We start from the raw sequence: 14,825 nt of genomic DNA, 5'->3' as shown, positions 1-14,825 counted from the left end.
TGCCTTAATAGCTCCGGTGCACATCATCACAATCTAGTTATGCAGCTGACGTATTGAAAGAATGCGAGGGATGGTTGCCTTTCACTCCGCAACAAGCCGGGTGTAGAGTCGACAGCTAATTGGGTCTATTCTTATGCGACTCAAAAGACACTACGCACGACCGGCATATCTCATGATGTCACATACAGCGGGCGCCAGGCATCACTACTTTACGTTCGGGTGCTGGCGTTAGCAGAAAATTTTCTCAAACCATGCGTCGAGCTGTGAACGTTCACGGTATCAGCAGAACACGTTTTATGACGCCGGCGTGCTGCTGTTTCAAAATCCGCTGGCGGGCATCACTAATATCAACCTACAATCAGCACATGTATACGGTACAGCTCATCCTTCATGCATTATTCCGGAAGGCTATCCGTAATACTGCAAAATACTTCTTAGAAGAAATGAGAGGGACCAAAAAGAACAAGACTCGTCTGTACTTTCTGTTGACAGCCCACTGCTCCACTTGATGACAAACACAGTAAAAAGTGCTTTGCAACTGTAAACATGACATCACTAGTTAAATTCCAACTGCCGATCTACTACACGCCGATTAGCACGCAGGAATCAATCTGTAAAACGCGAAGGCACGCTGAATGTTCTACAATACACTGCATGATGATAGCCACCACAGGCTTCAACGTTCACCCTCCCTAGACCCAGGGGGTCTTTTAAAAAGTCCTATGGACCGTTTAGAACTAGGCTTCGGGCTTTCGACTGGAGTTTCTGCTCGAGCTGGATCCGAGGGATCGATGCTTTCCCTTGTTGTGCCGATAGCTCTCTTTGGGGCCGGCTTCGACCCTCCTGTTGTTTCAACCTCCGCTGACTCTGCTAAAGAACCAGCGCTCCCGATACGTGATACTCTGCGGCGTGAGAGCGGATGCTCAGCACCGCTTGATGGCTCTGCTTTTATCGCTGAAGGCGTCAATGGGGAGGCCATTCTCGCAGTCCTTTTCGGCGCTCTTTCCTGGTCATCAGATGAAGGCGCGACGTCGGAATCACCTAGACGCGAAGCACTTCTGACAGTCCGCCTACTGCTTTTAGGACTGTTGTCCCTTTCTGAACCAAAACTGCTGTGCGTTTGCAAGGTGCGCGACCCTTGTATGGATGCGTCACTGGGCGTACGGGAAAGCGAAATCCGTCGAGGCTGCTTGCCTTGTAAGCCCTCCTCAGATGCCTGCCCTCCCATTACATCTAACTCTACGCTTATCCGCCGGCGGCTAGCACCAGATCCTTTTTCTCGATCATCGGAAAAGCCAACAGGCGATACTCTACGGCCCATGCCACCATTAGCGTCGTGCAGCCACGTAGGTGCCAATGACTTACGTCGCTGTCTGCCTTCAGAAGCAGCTTCAAGGGATGAAAAGCTTGGACGAAGCACACGTTTGCGCTCCTCTGCTAAGCTTACACGCCTCGACCCCAACTGTTTAAGACTCCTCTTCGGATCTTCCGTAGTGCCCTTACTGCGTGCTTTAACTTTCCTATTCTTGTCCTTCACAACGGGCTCTAGGTACTCTAACCGTGCTTTAGCCTCTTTTTGCCTCTCAGCGACTTCATCGAACGATTTAAGGATATCCTCGAGGTCTTCACCGTCCGCTTTTTCTAGTTCCATCTGAACCCTTTCAGCCACACAACGAACCGCGCGCGCATTGAGGATGCAATTGACCTCCTTTTCTATATCCATCCGTAGGCGTGAATTTTCCGCTTCGGCCTCGTGCAATACTTCCACCGCAAAGAAAAAGTCAAGGATGTTGAAAGAGGCTCCGTCTCCATCTGGAGAGCCAAATCGACTGCGCAGTGCCTCGCTCAGCTGCTGAAGCTCTGCCTCAAGCTCTTCGTTCTCTTTGCGCAGAGCTGGCATGTCAGAGCTGCTTGCTGCGGCCATCCTTTCGCGGTACCACATATGCAGCCGTCGGAGTTGTCCTCGTGGGATATACCGCATTGACTGCACTGCAACGTACAGCTCCATGAGAGTAATTGGACTGTCGTCATACACGTCATCGTCAACCAGCATATCTAAAAACTCCGCTTCAACTTCATTACATTGTGTTTCTGGGTCTAGAAGAATATCATCATCTCCTTCATGCTCCTCGACGTAGCATTCATTGAACAAAGACGGTCTCATGGCATCAAATTCCTCCAAGTCAAGAGGCTCCTTATTGCTGGCCGCGCGATGCCTCATCCAAAAACAGTAACAAAATGCATAACGAATAGTGAAGTCCAGCCAGTCTCCAGGTATGGTGAACTGACACCAGGAAATTACCAGCCGCGAAAGAGAGTCAGTCAGAGCAGAGACAAAGTACGTCCTGTTTTCATAATTAATCTTCCGATAATCTGTGAGCTTCTTCTTTCTCTGGATCATTCTGCGAATGTGGAAGACCCTTGACTTCGCTGCCGCCTCAAGCACCATCTCGTTCGTGATGTAGTTGTAGTAGACTTTCGCATTACCTCGAGTGTAAAGTCTAGCGAGAGACCTGGTCACTAGGTTAAAGTATCTCCACGGCGACGGCAACCTTGCCAAGTGAGGACGCATAAGTACCATTCTTCCCGCCTCTACAAAAAGGTTCCAGAAGACGTACATGTGAAATAGCCCGCACGTGACGATAGGCAGCGGGCCCAACCATTTGAAAACAGAGAAGGACAAGCTGCCCTGAATAACAATACAGTTAACGACATTGGTTAGCAGGCCCAAAAACTCAACTCGATTCGTCAGGTTGTGGCTCCGTCTATCATATGGCTCAATCAACAGTTGAGAGATCAAGCACATGGTGACGATCAAGAGGTTCACGGAGTTCCGGAAAACCTCCTGAGTCCCAGCAGCACTCATGTGCAGCTGTAATGTGAGAAGGCACGCACAAGCCAGTTTGCGTGCCATGAGGAACATTTCCCAAGCTCGGTATTGAAATTCATATCCATTAGAGAGAAAGCCATAGCGATACCTCGCCTCCAGCTTGTCAGCATTGTCCGTGTATAGCATCCACACACAAAAAACGATGACGCTGCTGATCCCCCACACCAAAATGCCACTGGCCCCCACAACTGCGCCAGCCAAAAACCATGGCTCATCGAGAGAACACACTTGTTCTGGAAGGGCGGTAAGAACAAATAAGGAAGGTTCATTCTTGTATGATATCGACACGCACCCTAATAGCTGTGTGCATTCAATAACCAGGAATGGCAGGTTCCAGAACCAGATGATCATGAATGCTGGAACTAAGTCCCCAAAAAAACGAAGGATTTTTTGAGAACGCGTTGCCCCGGAAGGGGATATATAGTGAAACAGTCCAAGGCACCGCATGTCTTGGATCTTTTCCACAGTACGCATTGCCCAAATATCTCCTGAGTGAACTTCCTGAGCGTGACTGAGCACCAATGAGACTCTCTGTATTTTGGAACGCCTGTACAGTTTGTAAAGAATTAAAGAAATACCGCATATCACCGTAATCAGGCAAACGTCAACGACCGGCACCAGCAGTTGAGCAAACTTTTGAAGATACCAGGACCTTTTGAAGTCCAACGGGAAGCCTAACTGGTCAAGGATGCAGAAGACCTTCGGATATTTGTTAAAGAGAAATATTGGATAAGTAAATACGATCCTGTAGAGCTGAGCCCAATCCGCCAGCGCAGACACGCTATTCTCGGGGAAAAAGCCGAACAGATAAAAGAGAAAGAGGTTGGACAACCATATTCGAATTAGAATGGGATGAATGCATGCAGGGTTTCGAACAGCTAAACAACTAACTGCTGCAATTACCCACACGATTAAGCATAAAATGAATCTTGAGCCAACAAGGTAAACGAATTCATACCAGACAGTCTCGCACTTCGTACAAACAGCTCCGTGATGTGCCATATCGTATCCTCTCTCACATGTGCTGCACAAATAACCCGAACCACCTTCAGAACATGAGTTTGACGGGCCGCCATGGCACCGGTAGTCAACAGGACACGGGTGAATGTCAGGAACTCGGTCGTGCGGGTCTTGCAAAGAGTTTACGCTAGGGCCCTCGTCATCGAAAGCAATGGCGCCTTCGAAAATTCCTGCTTCCTCTTCCAATGGGTTCACTGTGAAGGGCAGCCACCGAGGCCTCCACGAATCTTCAGAATCGAGCTTGAATGTTGCAAACCACCCCTTCTGCGGATACGGAATAGTGTGGTCTGCAATCGTGATGTTGGTGAAGCTCGGGTTCTCCTGGATCGCTTCGATGACGCTTTGCTTGAAGCCGCCCACGCAAACCCCACCGGTAATACACTCGACACAGCTGAACAGGCCTTCGGAGTCCTCTGTCTCCACTGCATATCGCCCCACCTGGCAAAAGCACTGGCTCTTGCTCACTGCTCCAGGGTATGTTTCAGCATCTTTCATACACCGACCCGAACACGGAGAGTTCTCCTGCAGTTCCTTGTACGTGCCAGGAGGGCATTTGCTGCACGTGAAGTATGAGTCAGATGACACAGCAATATCAGATGACCTACCATAAGCATAACCAGCCAGGCAGAGGCACTTTTCAACTGAATCTGCATTCACTGTAGACTGTGGGACGCTAGAGCCCTCAATGCACTGCTGCGGAGGCATGTGAGTAGAGTTCGTGGGTGGGTCCTTCCACAGGCCTGGACAAAACATTCCCGTGTGGCAAGGCATACAGACTCCTAGCTCCACCACCTTCTCCAACTGTTCTCGAGTCTCTTTTTCAAGCCATGGCAATTGCCTTAGCTGCAATACTGATATTTCGCCAGCAACATGTGGTTCCAAGTCACCGTGCTTGCTCAGTTCCCGAATCGATCTGGCATGAGAAACTGTCTCCAGCGCCGCAGGTTCAAGTTCGACTGGTTCATCATTGGCAGCAGCCTCTACACTCCTAGCTCTTCGTAACTGCTCAGAGTCCGGTGTAGTGCCAGCTGGTGCCATGTACATGCCAGCTTGACAAGCACATTCGTAAGCACTTGTACTTGCGGTGATGCTAGTCGTGAAAAATTGTGGGCACTCAGTGCATGCAACATTCTCCGTGGTATTCTTGTAGAAGCCCAATTTGCACTGTTCGCAAACATGCCCCACAGGCTCCCGGCCTGGTAAGCACAGACAGTGCTCCCCAGAATATGCCCCCGTACTCAATGTCACTGCATAATCTTGGCACTCGAAAATACTGGCATCCTTGTCTCCAGGGCAGAATGCGTTTTGTGGACACTCAACATAGCGAAACCTTTGCCAAGTAAGTTCGTCCTTTACGCGTCCCACGACACACGCCACCTTCTTGCCAAGCTCTACCTGTAGAAGTGCAGCCACACAATGAAAAGGAAGGTTGCAATATACGCCAGCAGCGGGTGAATGCGCGCAGAAGAGAGTGCGTCTGCTCTAATAATATATGCCAGGGCCCGTTTGCATCACTGGCCCGTTTGCATAAACAGTTAGCATCTGAAATGCAAAACATTCAGACTTGGCGTACTTCAGTGCCCTCCCAAATATCGTTCCAATTCTCGACGTCTGCTGCTGCGGCTGAACCGAACATATAGAGGTGGCAAGGCCAGTATGCATAGGTATAAATGCCTGTGTAGTTCATTATACTGTTAGTGTAAGTCGGAAACCTGTCCTCCTTGGAAAATGAAAAGCTGGTGCAATACACATTCTTCAAGCAAGCGGCCTGACAATCTTCAAATGACAGTGTATACTGCATGGTAACGAATTCCGCCATATCGTAATCTTGCACTGAAGTGGCGTTCTCCTTGCAGAAAACATTAATGGCTAATAGGTCTTCTGCAACGAAGGACTCATAAGCCAGCTCCACGTCCTTAGCAAGCTCAACAGCTTCCAAGAAGGTATCTGCATTCGGGCTAGCTGAATCACTCCCCTCATCATCAGAAAGAGCCTGTAAATTCTCCAAGGCACTGAATCCTGGCATTGCAACACAGCTTGTGATGCTGGACGACATAGTAGATTTAGTCATAGAGTTAGATGGACATGGGATGCACTCAGCGTCTACGCCTTCCATATGCTGGAAGTAATTGACCGGGCAAGGCGCGCAGGTTAGACTCAGATCAAGAGGATTTCGGCCCGTGACCCTTCCGTACCCCTTTGGGCACCTGAAACGCATAGATAAGGTAGCAATTTACACAGTGCTGCAAAAGCACTCGAAAGACACGTATGCAACAAAGGCAACAACTCATGCTGTCGTAACCACTGCTTAGTTCATTTATTGAATTAGGTAGCCAGTTCGACGTACTTGCACTGGAATACACTCTCAGCCCCAACACCAGCCGTAATTGAGTTGTTCTTGCAAGACATCAACCCCAGCAGGAACCCAGGACAATAAAAGTCCTTCTTGCAGGGTACGCAGCCCCCAACTGACACGGAGTCAAAATAATATCCGCTGGCACATACTTCGCATTCTGACTGCTGAGAGGCGCCGCGCTTGCTTGAAAACATCGATGTTTGGGGATCAGACGTGGCAAGGAGAGGGCTGTCGGCTGCAGCGCTGGAAGCCGGCTGAGGACACTGTGTGCATGCTTGATCTCCAATGAGTGGCTTATACGTGAGAACATCACAAGGAACACACTCGTCGCCCTCGCGGTAGTATCCAACCGTGCACACACAGTCACTAAATTTCGTACTTGCTGTGCTCGGCGTTGTTTGATTAGTGGGGCACTGGACGGGTGGAGACAAATCGCCTGCACAGTAGGTTCCAACCTGACAGCTTTTACAGCCACCCTCCGTCAGATAGAAACCTGGCTCGCTGAACGCAAATTGGACAGAGGAAAAATGTTTTGGTCCGAAAAGATAAGTTCACATCAATCGCCGACTTTCAGGCACAGTTTTCGGGGAGCCATCTCACCACTGGCAGTTAAGGTCTTCCAGACTCTCTGCTCCTGTCTTTTCGCTGTACATATGCTGAGGGCAACGCCCTGTACACTTCGCGTCAGCTGCTATAGCTTTGTATGTACCTACGAAAGCCCAAAACCACACAACAAATCCGAATAAGAAATAATATGATCTCAAATACAATCTGCAGCATTGAACCAAGGCACTACTGCGGGACGCAACGGAGAGATTTTCCGCACCTGCAGGGCATGGCTGGCAGTAGCCGAGTTGCCCAATTTCGAAGCCTTTAATGCAAGCGCACTGCGATAAATTTGTAGATCCGGTTTGTAGAGTGGTACTGTATGCCTTGTGGTCCTGGCAATGCTGTAAGTCAGTTTCTTCATCACGGAATGTCCCCACGGGACATGGCTCACACTTGTTAGATGTCTCGTTGAAGTACTCCCCTGACTGGCATCCTGCTTCGAACTCAAAAGACCATGTGTAAGAACCCAATAGATCACCTCCAACAATCACCACTCGCGATGTTACAGTCGCCGTAAGGGTTCCCTGAATTTCTCCTGTTTTCGAGTCAAGGGTAAAACCAATTGACTGTAACGGATCTCCTGCTTCTGCATCCTCCTTGAAAAACTGGATGGCCTGACCTGATAAGAATAGAAAGAAAACAATATATTCCCAATGCATTTTGCTGCGATGTGCAATGGCAACGTAAGAAACGTCGTGCTGAAATTTTGCGGGCCTGCGGGAGTAGCAGCACCACAGTCTAGCATACCTGTTACCAAGGGTAAAAAGCGGTAGCGCAGTCCAGCTTGCAGCTTCTTGCTGAAATCCGGGTAAGTAAAGTAGACGTTGTCAATCAGCTGGCTAAGTGTAACATATGCAACTTCGGTCCGCCCAAGCTCTTGTTCTACTGACCATTGTTTTGACGTCAAAAGCACGACTTCATCCATGACGCGCAGACCGGTTATGAATTTTGTTGCCCCCAAGGTAATCTGCCTATAAAACGAGATGCTCATATTGTCTATGCTCAAAAAAGTTATTCGATCAGAGACGAGCTGCACGAACAGGAAAAACACAGCTGCTTCAAAGCTGAAAAGCGTTTCAGGGGCACTCCGTGCAGTTCCGTCAGGGCACCTCATCGCTAATGGCTTACCTCTCCAACGACAAGCAGAGGATTCATATTTTCCTGCATAGAATATGGCGTGATGAACTCTGCAACGCAGAACGGGCGGCTTACACCCTCCGCACTGTTGAAGTCAGACTTCTGTGTTCCGAAAACTGAAGTCCATTCTCTAGTTATCTTTCCTCCATGAATAGTCTTTTCCAGGTCATCTGGCAAGACCTTAAGCCTGCCTATGATGCCCCCCACAGTGTCGGCGACAAATACAGAAGTTTCACTGCCATCAATGTTTTCTATTGCCTAGAAAAGCAACAGTGCAAACACGACAGCCAGAGGAACTTTAAAATCGCAGTTCTACTCTTCCTGCCAAACAAATGAGCCTCAAGTGGCAGGAAGAAGGACCTTACACAAAGCTGAATGCGCAAAAAGTGAACTCTAACCTGGATTCCTCCAGCTGAAAGCAGCGTTGGATTCGTTGGCTCGTAAAAAATTATTTTTTCCGGGTTCTTCACACTAAATGACGTGATCAAGTGACTATCAAAGTTTGTAACAAAGACTTGGTCGCCCGCACTGGTCAAATCCGCTGGGTACAGTACACCATGGTTGACCAAAGTATGTGACTGTGGCTGTTTCGGGTCGAGCACCAGCATGTGCGTTGCTCCCAAAACAAGGACCTGCTGATCCTTCGTTGCGTGGCACGCTAGCACGTTTCGCAGTTGCTAAATCAAAAAAGCAAGAAAGTACGCAAGAACAACGCGCCTGTTCCCTGAGAGGCTCAATGACAACTCGACACAACCATTTTTTACGCAGTATATCTTTTCTGAAAATCGTGATCACTCCCTCCAACGTACCGGCAGCTCGCGGAAATTCTCCGAAGGTGTTGGATGGACATGCAGCGTTGAGTACTCCGTCTCTGTCCCCGGATTTCCTACAACGATCTCCGCCATCCACAAGCCAGTACCATCTGGCAACCAAACTAATGGTACTTCCCTTACTTGCTCCTTCTGGGAATCTTTCGTCCCTGTGACGCAAGGTAGAACAAATGTCCTGTGCGTATCATACATGTCCATACCGGACTTCAGGAAATAGGTAATGACCTCGACCGTCCCAGCATCAAAAACTACAGAAGCACTGGTATTCTTGATGCAAATCTTGTGCCAGCCCGCTTCTTGTGACGGCTCCATCCTGCGGACGACACCAATACGTCCAGAGACGCAAAATATAATCCCAGTGGGGATCCGGCCAGCCCTGTTCTGCGTTGCCACGTGGGAAGGAGTCTATGTCGAAAGCTCTTCTACAGTGCTCAGGTCGAATAGGCACCTAATGAGCAGCTAAGTAGCCGGTTAGGCAACACCCAACAAAACTCCGACTCTAGAGCAGGTTTCCAGGCTCCGCAAGTGCCTACAGTGGCCTCCTGACGGCTTCTGCTCTTCCTCTTGTGAGCAAAGTGTGGCGAATGCTGACTACTTCACAGAGAGCGCTTCGTTTATTCGTCCGAGACTACTTATTTTCGTGAACAGCAATCCATCTAAATACACGTATCTGAGAACTTCCTACGCTTACCGAAGAACCATGCGGTTTTCCGACACAGATGCAGTGGTTATGCCAATACTGCTCTGTAAATCCGGATTTTCAAATATTTCAGAGCACTCCCTCGTTTCGCGGCTTAGTCCAAGCACTGGTTCATATGTATCAGTAGCATTTATGACTCCATTAATCACTACTGTATCTTCGTGTCCTAGAACCACGTTGTGGACGCCTTGTTGAAAACCTGAGCCGACAGACAACAACGCCCCGCGAAAAATTAAGAACCTGCTGCTCAAAGAACAAACCTGATTTATGATTGAAATGCCCTTGGAGGTAGCAGCCACAGAAGCTGCTTTAACAATGCACTTTATACGGTTTAGGGAATGGGGAAGAAACGTATACCTGTTTGCGAGAAAAGAGACACAAAAAACCAGGTCTTAGAGTCAGCCGCCGGTGCCGATATCTCGTCTAGAGAGGCCAGCATATAGTGTTCTGGTTCGAACGGGGGAGAAAAATCCGGCCCATCTTTCTCTGTAAAATTTCTTCTAACACGTAACAAATCTTCAGTCGAGACGAAGCTTGGAGCAACTCTCGAACGCGCCATTGATGTTGCCACAGACGACGTGTCATCACCAAAAGACCAGCAAGCAACATACTGTTTACCCACAGCAACCGTTACGGAGAAATACTGTTCCGTTCCGTCCGAGTTTACAGCATCAGGGAACGTCGTAATTCCTTCGTTCAAATGAAGTGCTGCAAATACGTGCAACACGCAACGCATCCCAGCATTGTGCAGACACAGCGCAAAGAGCGCAAACTACTCCGGATCCCCGCCCAGGAAAGTCGATACAAATAGATCGAAACGAAATACTTACGGTCTGAGCAGATACTAGCCTCTTCTTCCGCAGTTGTTTCCCCTTCTTCTGCATACTGAAAATACCTAAGAAGGTTCCGTGTTGACAGATTTGTCCCCCGGACTATAAGGTATTCTCCATGCTCATCAGAAGCTGAGTATTGGAAAATAACGCAGACAACAGCACGATAGAACGCGGAAATCTTGCTCAACTGGGCCCAACATGCACACATCGACGTCAGCAAAGATACATCCAAAACAAAGTGGAGCACAACATGCCGGCATGAAGAAACTCACCAACCAGCTCGACATTCCCCTTAGAAGGACCACGCGTCTCTAGGTATCCAGCTAGTACTGACACGCTTCCCGCAGACCCGCAGGCAGACTCCGTTGAGGTACAATAGCATATTTTCAACCTCCCTTCCACTGATTCCTTAACGCGCATTGCCCAAGAAACCCAAATCAATTCCGTCTCGCCCGTAATCTTATTTTCTGATTCTGAAAATGCCTCAACGGTACCCAAGCTGTTCAACGTGCGACCCTCCTCAGACATTATAAATTCAGGGTCCATGTTTTCCGTTCCAGCTTCGCCACAGTTGTCATTTGGACCGCGAATCGTAATGGAATCACTGCTTTGAAGCGTCGGTCCTGTCAGCTGCACGGTAAAGTAGCTGCCAACCACTATCTGTGGTATAATGAAAGCGGGACCTGAAAAAAATCGAGAGCGGATAGCTTGTGCATACAACGGGAGGCATATTCCTCCATTTTCACCCTAACACTTAAAATGTGTACTGCAGCACAACGTACCTGCTACGGCAAAACGGCCAAGCTGTATAGTGAAATTAGCTGCAGCTGAGCAGTCTTCACCAGGACACCAACAAAAAAGTCCCTGTTCGATTGAGAATGGAGGATAGATATCTTCAAACGTTGCCAAGGTTCCGCCATTCGAGACGGTGCCGATGAATGTGGTCATCAGTGGCTTCTCTGAGCTACGACAAGTAAAATGAGTACCCGTAAGAACATCGAATGACGGTGACAGCATTATTACTGGATTTTCGCTCAAACGAACCCCCTCAATGCCGAGGGGGAATCGAACACCTGCCCGATAACGTGGAGGCGAGTCGTATTCTAGGGGTTTCGGCCCTGAGACAAGCGAAGCATCCGTAAGTGACTCAATACCGCTTGGGGGAGCTTGCCTCTCAGAGCAGCAAAAACATCAAATGGTCACCCTTGTGATTTAACCAAAATCCTATCAGCTGAGCCCACCCTATCATCTTTGCTGTGCAACGCACCTGACAATTCCCAGGCCTGTACAAGAACCTGGAAATGATCTGCTGCTGAGCACCCCATTATGTTTCCGTCACAGAAGCAAATGGCAAACAGGTCACCCACGGCGGCTTTTGTTGATAATTCGTCAACGATAACGAGCACATCCTCCCACAAAAGAATGCTGCCCATCTCGCCATCCTTAATGCCTGTAGGAGGCCCTGTGGAAAGTGAATCCTCAAAAGCCTTCGGCGTAGAATAAAGGTCGCTCTGCTGTTTGCAATCATAATTATTAAAGATGTCATCCCCCTTGTAAGGGTACGCCCGGATCCGGTAGTTTGCTGCTTCCTCTTGGGAAACAACGGTGCTCATTGCAACTTGGACTCTGAAACTTTTGCCAACCACAACTGGCAATATCTCCTCCGATGTAAATGGACCTGCAATTGGAGGAGGCGTACGAAAAAGCTAAAATATGAGCAGAATACACGGACTGCCACATTGATACACCGTGATTATGCCATAAATGTAAGCTGGCTGCACACGTAGACTTCTTCTGAAAGGGCGCGCCCTTCAGGTGACCTGAGTTTGATTCGACATACCTTCCACAGTGAAGGTCCCGACGGCCACACCACTTGTGGCGTTATCGTGCTTCCAGCACATTTGATACCTTCCTGCTCCCAGGTCCACATTGTCATGAAACATGAAAACAGACTCCCTAACTACGTAGGTGATAGGATATTCCGCGTCTTGAGATGTCACTGGCTCGCTGGCTGCAGTGTCGCTAATGTAGGAACCACCCGAATGGAGAACCGTCCCATATTCTCTGCAATCCTCCTGTATTAGTTGCAAACAGCCGCACGGTGCTTTCGCATGAACACATTTTCCAGAGGGTGAGGAAGAGGCTAAAACGGTGTATTTGTTGTTTGCTTCCCCATAAGGCTCTGTTGACTTACTTTTTGCAGGTAAATCTGACTTGACGCCCACTGCTGCCTGGCTGCGCCAGAATCCACTGCAATGTAACGAATAGTGATGTAGCAGACAGACCCTCGGCGGCATGTGGATGGCGTTTCTTGAACAAGTGGGCCATTTACGAAGACCTGTCCCACTTTCAATGCGTACATTGATGCGTCTCTACAAACTGCATCAGAAGTTTGTGAATCCCCAAACGGATCTGACAGCCCCGCAACCGTGTCGTGGCACAGGCACACCGAAAGAACACCCTCGCCTTTGCTAAAAGGCGCCCATGTTGCCACGCCGTTGCTGATCGGTGCGAAGCCCTGCAAACTCCATGCAGGGTCAGGTGCACCTGTTTCACAACTGTCCCCCTTTTTAAGCAGTAAGTAAAACTTATCATCGAAATCTCCGTTCAAAGGCAGGAGAATGTCCGACGCTGCAAAAACTTCCACGTGGCGTGCCTTTGAAGCTGGACCCTTCAATTTCAGCGTTCCTACAGGCCACCCGTAGTCTTGCAATTGGGTGCACTGAGTTCCACTACAGCCACATATTTCGAGAGAATCGGTACCCAACACTGCGTTACACACACACAACTTCCCAGCAGCACTTTTTCCCTCAAGGGAGAAAAATACTTATGTAGTGCATCCTCAAACCTAACTAGCGCTCACAAGGTCAATTGCTCGTTTACATTACAGGAGGGGGAAGAACAATAAACTGAGTACACAGAAGAGGCGCGAACCTGGAAGAATTTCTGGTAGCGAGACTGATATATTGCTGGATTCTACAGTATCCGTATGCATGAGCCCGCCCTCAGGAACTCCGCTCCATGCAGTGCCCTGTGTGCCGCATCCTCCGTGAAGCAATGCCACGCCTTCGCTGACAGAGAGGTGCTGACCTTTGAGACCCAAAATTGTGCACCTCTCCCCGATGTAGCAAGTTGCATTTTGGTCAGGAAATATGCCTGAGAAGCAACTTGTACTCACAATATACAAGTCCTGTGTATCTGTGAAGCAACTGCAGATCTGTAGCTCCATATGTTTGCTTAAGAGCAATAATGAAAATACTGGTGGGAAATTCCCTCACCTGCGATTAGCATCGTGCCAAATTTCAACGAGTAAGCAGTGATAGAATCCCTCGACTGCTCCATATCCCTAACTGCCTTCCAGCAAAGTTCGAGTCCCTCCTGCATTTGGGCTGCTGAAAGCTGCAAAGGGTCTGTCCATCTGAACAAGATGGAACTTGATCTGCCACGGGCGGCTTCTGCAACCTGACTAAAGAAACCAACGCTGCCCACGTGCTCCTCACCACAGTGGGAAACCAAAGCTACTTTGTCTTCTTTTGTCCAATTCACCACATCTACTGTGGCCTCGCAGGCGCCGCCAACACGACAGTAAAACTCATAATTATCCTTCCTTGGGCCTGGTAATGAGCAAGCGAGAAAAACAACAGGCCATGGTTTTGGCTTACTGAGTCAAGATGCGCAAACTTGTCTACTTGGAGTTCAAACCTACTGCACGGACTACTACGCACCTGAAGGGATTAGATAGGCGATCGCGACATATGGAACTGGCCGACTGTCGACGACGTCTTTAGGAAGGCTAGAATCGTAGTACTCGAGGGTGGCTGCATCTCTGGATTCCCATGTGTCCTTCGCGAAGTCCTTGAAGCTAAAGCTACACGAGTCGGAATTCTCTATTTTGCAGGGGAGAGAAACGTCTCCCCGCGTAACCACTAGCTTGCGCTGGCTATCTTGCTGATTCAGTGGACTCTTCACATTGAAAGGAACGCTGACACGGCTCAAAGTGACCACCAGCAACTCGCCGTTCCACACGTCTGCACACACACAGAAAGCGTGACAGTCACACTTCCAACAAGTGAGCTGAAAATTAACGGTCATGATACTGCTCCATGGTGTTGAAATGATGGTAAGCCTCTCTGCAAAAAGCACACCGTTAATTGTCAGCTGTCCAATATCCATCAGACGGTCCGGCGTGCATACTGTTGAATCAGTGCAGTAGCAGATTCTCTTCTGCAACTGCGGAATTCCACTTAGCGCCTTCTTCCGATTCACAAGAGAACTGAAGCCATAATAGTGCTCTTCAGACTCGGTGGTCGAGCGTGTTGTCCCACCCTTTGTTGTTTGTGACCGCAAGGACATCACTCCACCATCTGGGAGCTCAGCACTTGCCGACTCTTCTGGAAAACATCACAGAAGGCGCTTTAAAACTGCGCTTTTTCTCTTTTTGCGGGCCCGT

The 14,825-nt window shown here is 49.0% G+C and overlaps 1 protein-coding gene across 1 annotated transcript in view; it reads right to left on the bottom strand.

Annotated features, from left to right (window-relative positions):
• Positions 1-676: 676 nt before the first annotated feature.
• The window catches only part of ETH_00024765 (cysteine repeat modular protein, putative), a gene marked incomplete at both ends in the record, with an annotated part of 29,543 nt that continues 15,394 nt past the window's right edge, over positions 677-14,825 (bottom strand). Inside the window, 21 exons of the mRNA XM_013375064.1 lie at positions 677-5,305; positions 5,484-6,117; positions 6,258-6,767; positions 6,867-6,975; positions 7,093-7,494; positions 7,623-7,905; positions 8,004-8,270; positions 8,411-8,689; positions 8,822-9,155; positions 9,534-9,741; positions 9,900-10,250; positions 10,373-10,504; positions 10,648-11,058; positions 11,158-11,493; positions 11,643-12,053; positions 12,216-12,450; positions 12,570-13,144; positions 13,310-13,531; positions 13,654-13,989; positions 14,101-14,403; positions 14,521-14,766. Coding sequence (XP_013230518.1) covers positions 677-5,305; positions 5,484-6,117; positions 6,258-6,767; positions 6,867-6,975; positions 7,093-7,494; positions 7,623-7,905; positions 8,004-8,270; positions 8,411-8,689; positions 8,822-9,155; positions 9,534-9,741; positions 9,900-10,250; positions 10,373-10,504; positions 10,648-11,058; positions 11,158-11,493; positions 11,643-12,053; positions 12,216-12,450; positions 12,570-13,144; positions 13,310-13,531; positions 13,654-13,989; positions 14,101-14,403; positions 14,521-14,766 — 11,213 coding nt within the window. The remainder of the gene's footprint in view (positions 5,306-5,483; positions 6,118-6,257; positions 6,768-6,866; positions 6,976-7,092; positions 7,495-7,622; positions 7,906-8,003; positions 8,271-8,410; positions 8,690-8,821; positions 9,156-9,533; positions 9,742-9,899; positions 10,251-10,372; positions 10,505-10,647; positions 11,059-11,157; positions 11,494-11,642; positions 12,054-12,215; positions 12,451-12,569; positions 13,145-13,309; positions 13,532-13,653; positions 13,990-14,100; positions 14,404-14,520; positions 14,767-14,825) is intronic.

Source organism: Eimeria tenella, genomic scaffold (assembly GCF_000499545.2).
Source record: "Eimeria tenella Houghton genomic scaffold, Eth_scaff25, whole genome shotgun sequence".
Lineage (NCBI taxonomy): Eukaryota > Apicomplexa > Conoidasida > Eucoccidiorida > Eimeriidae > Eimeria > Eimeria tenella.
The sequence above is the reverse complement of the archived record's forward strand: the minus strand, read 5'-3'. Positions and strand labels throughout refer to the sequence as shown.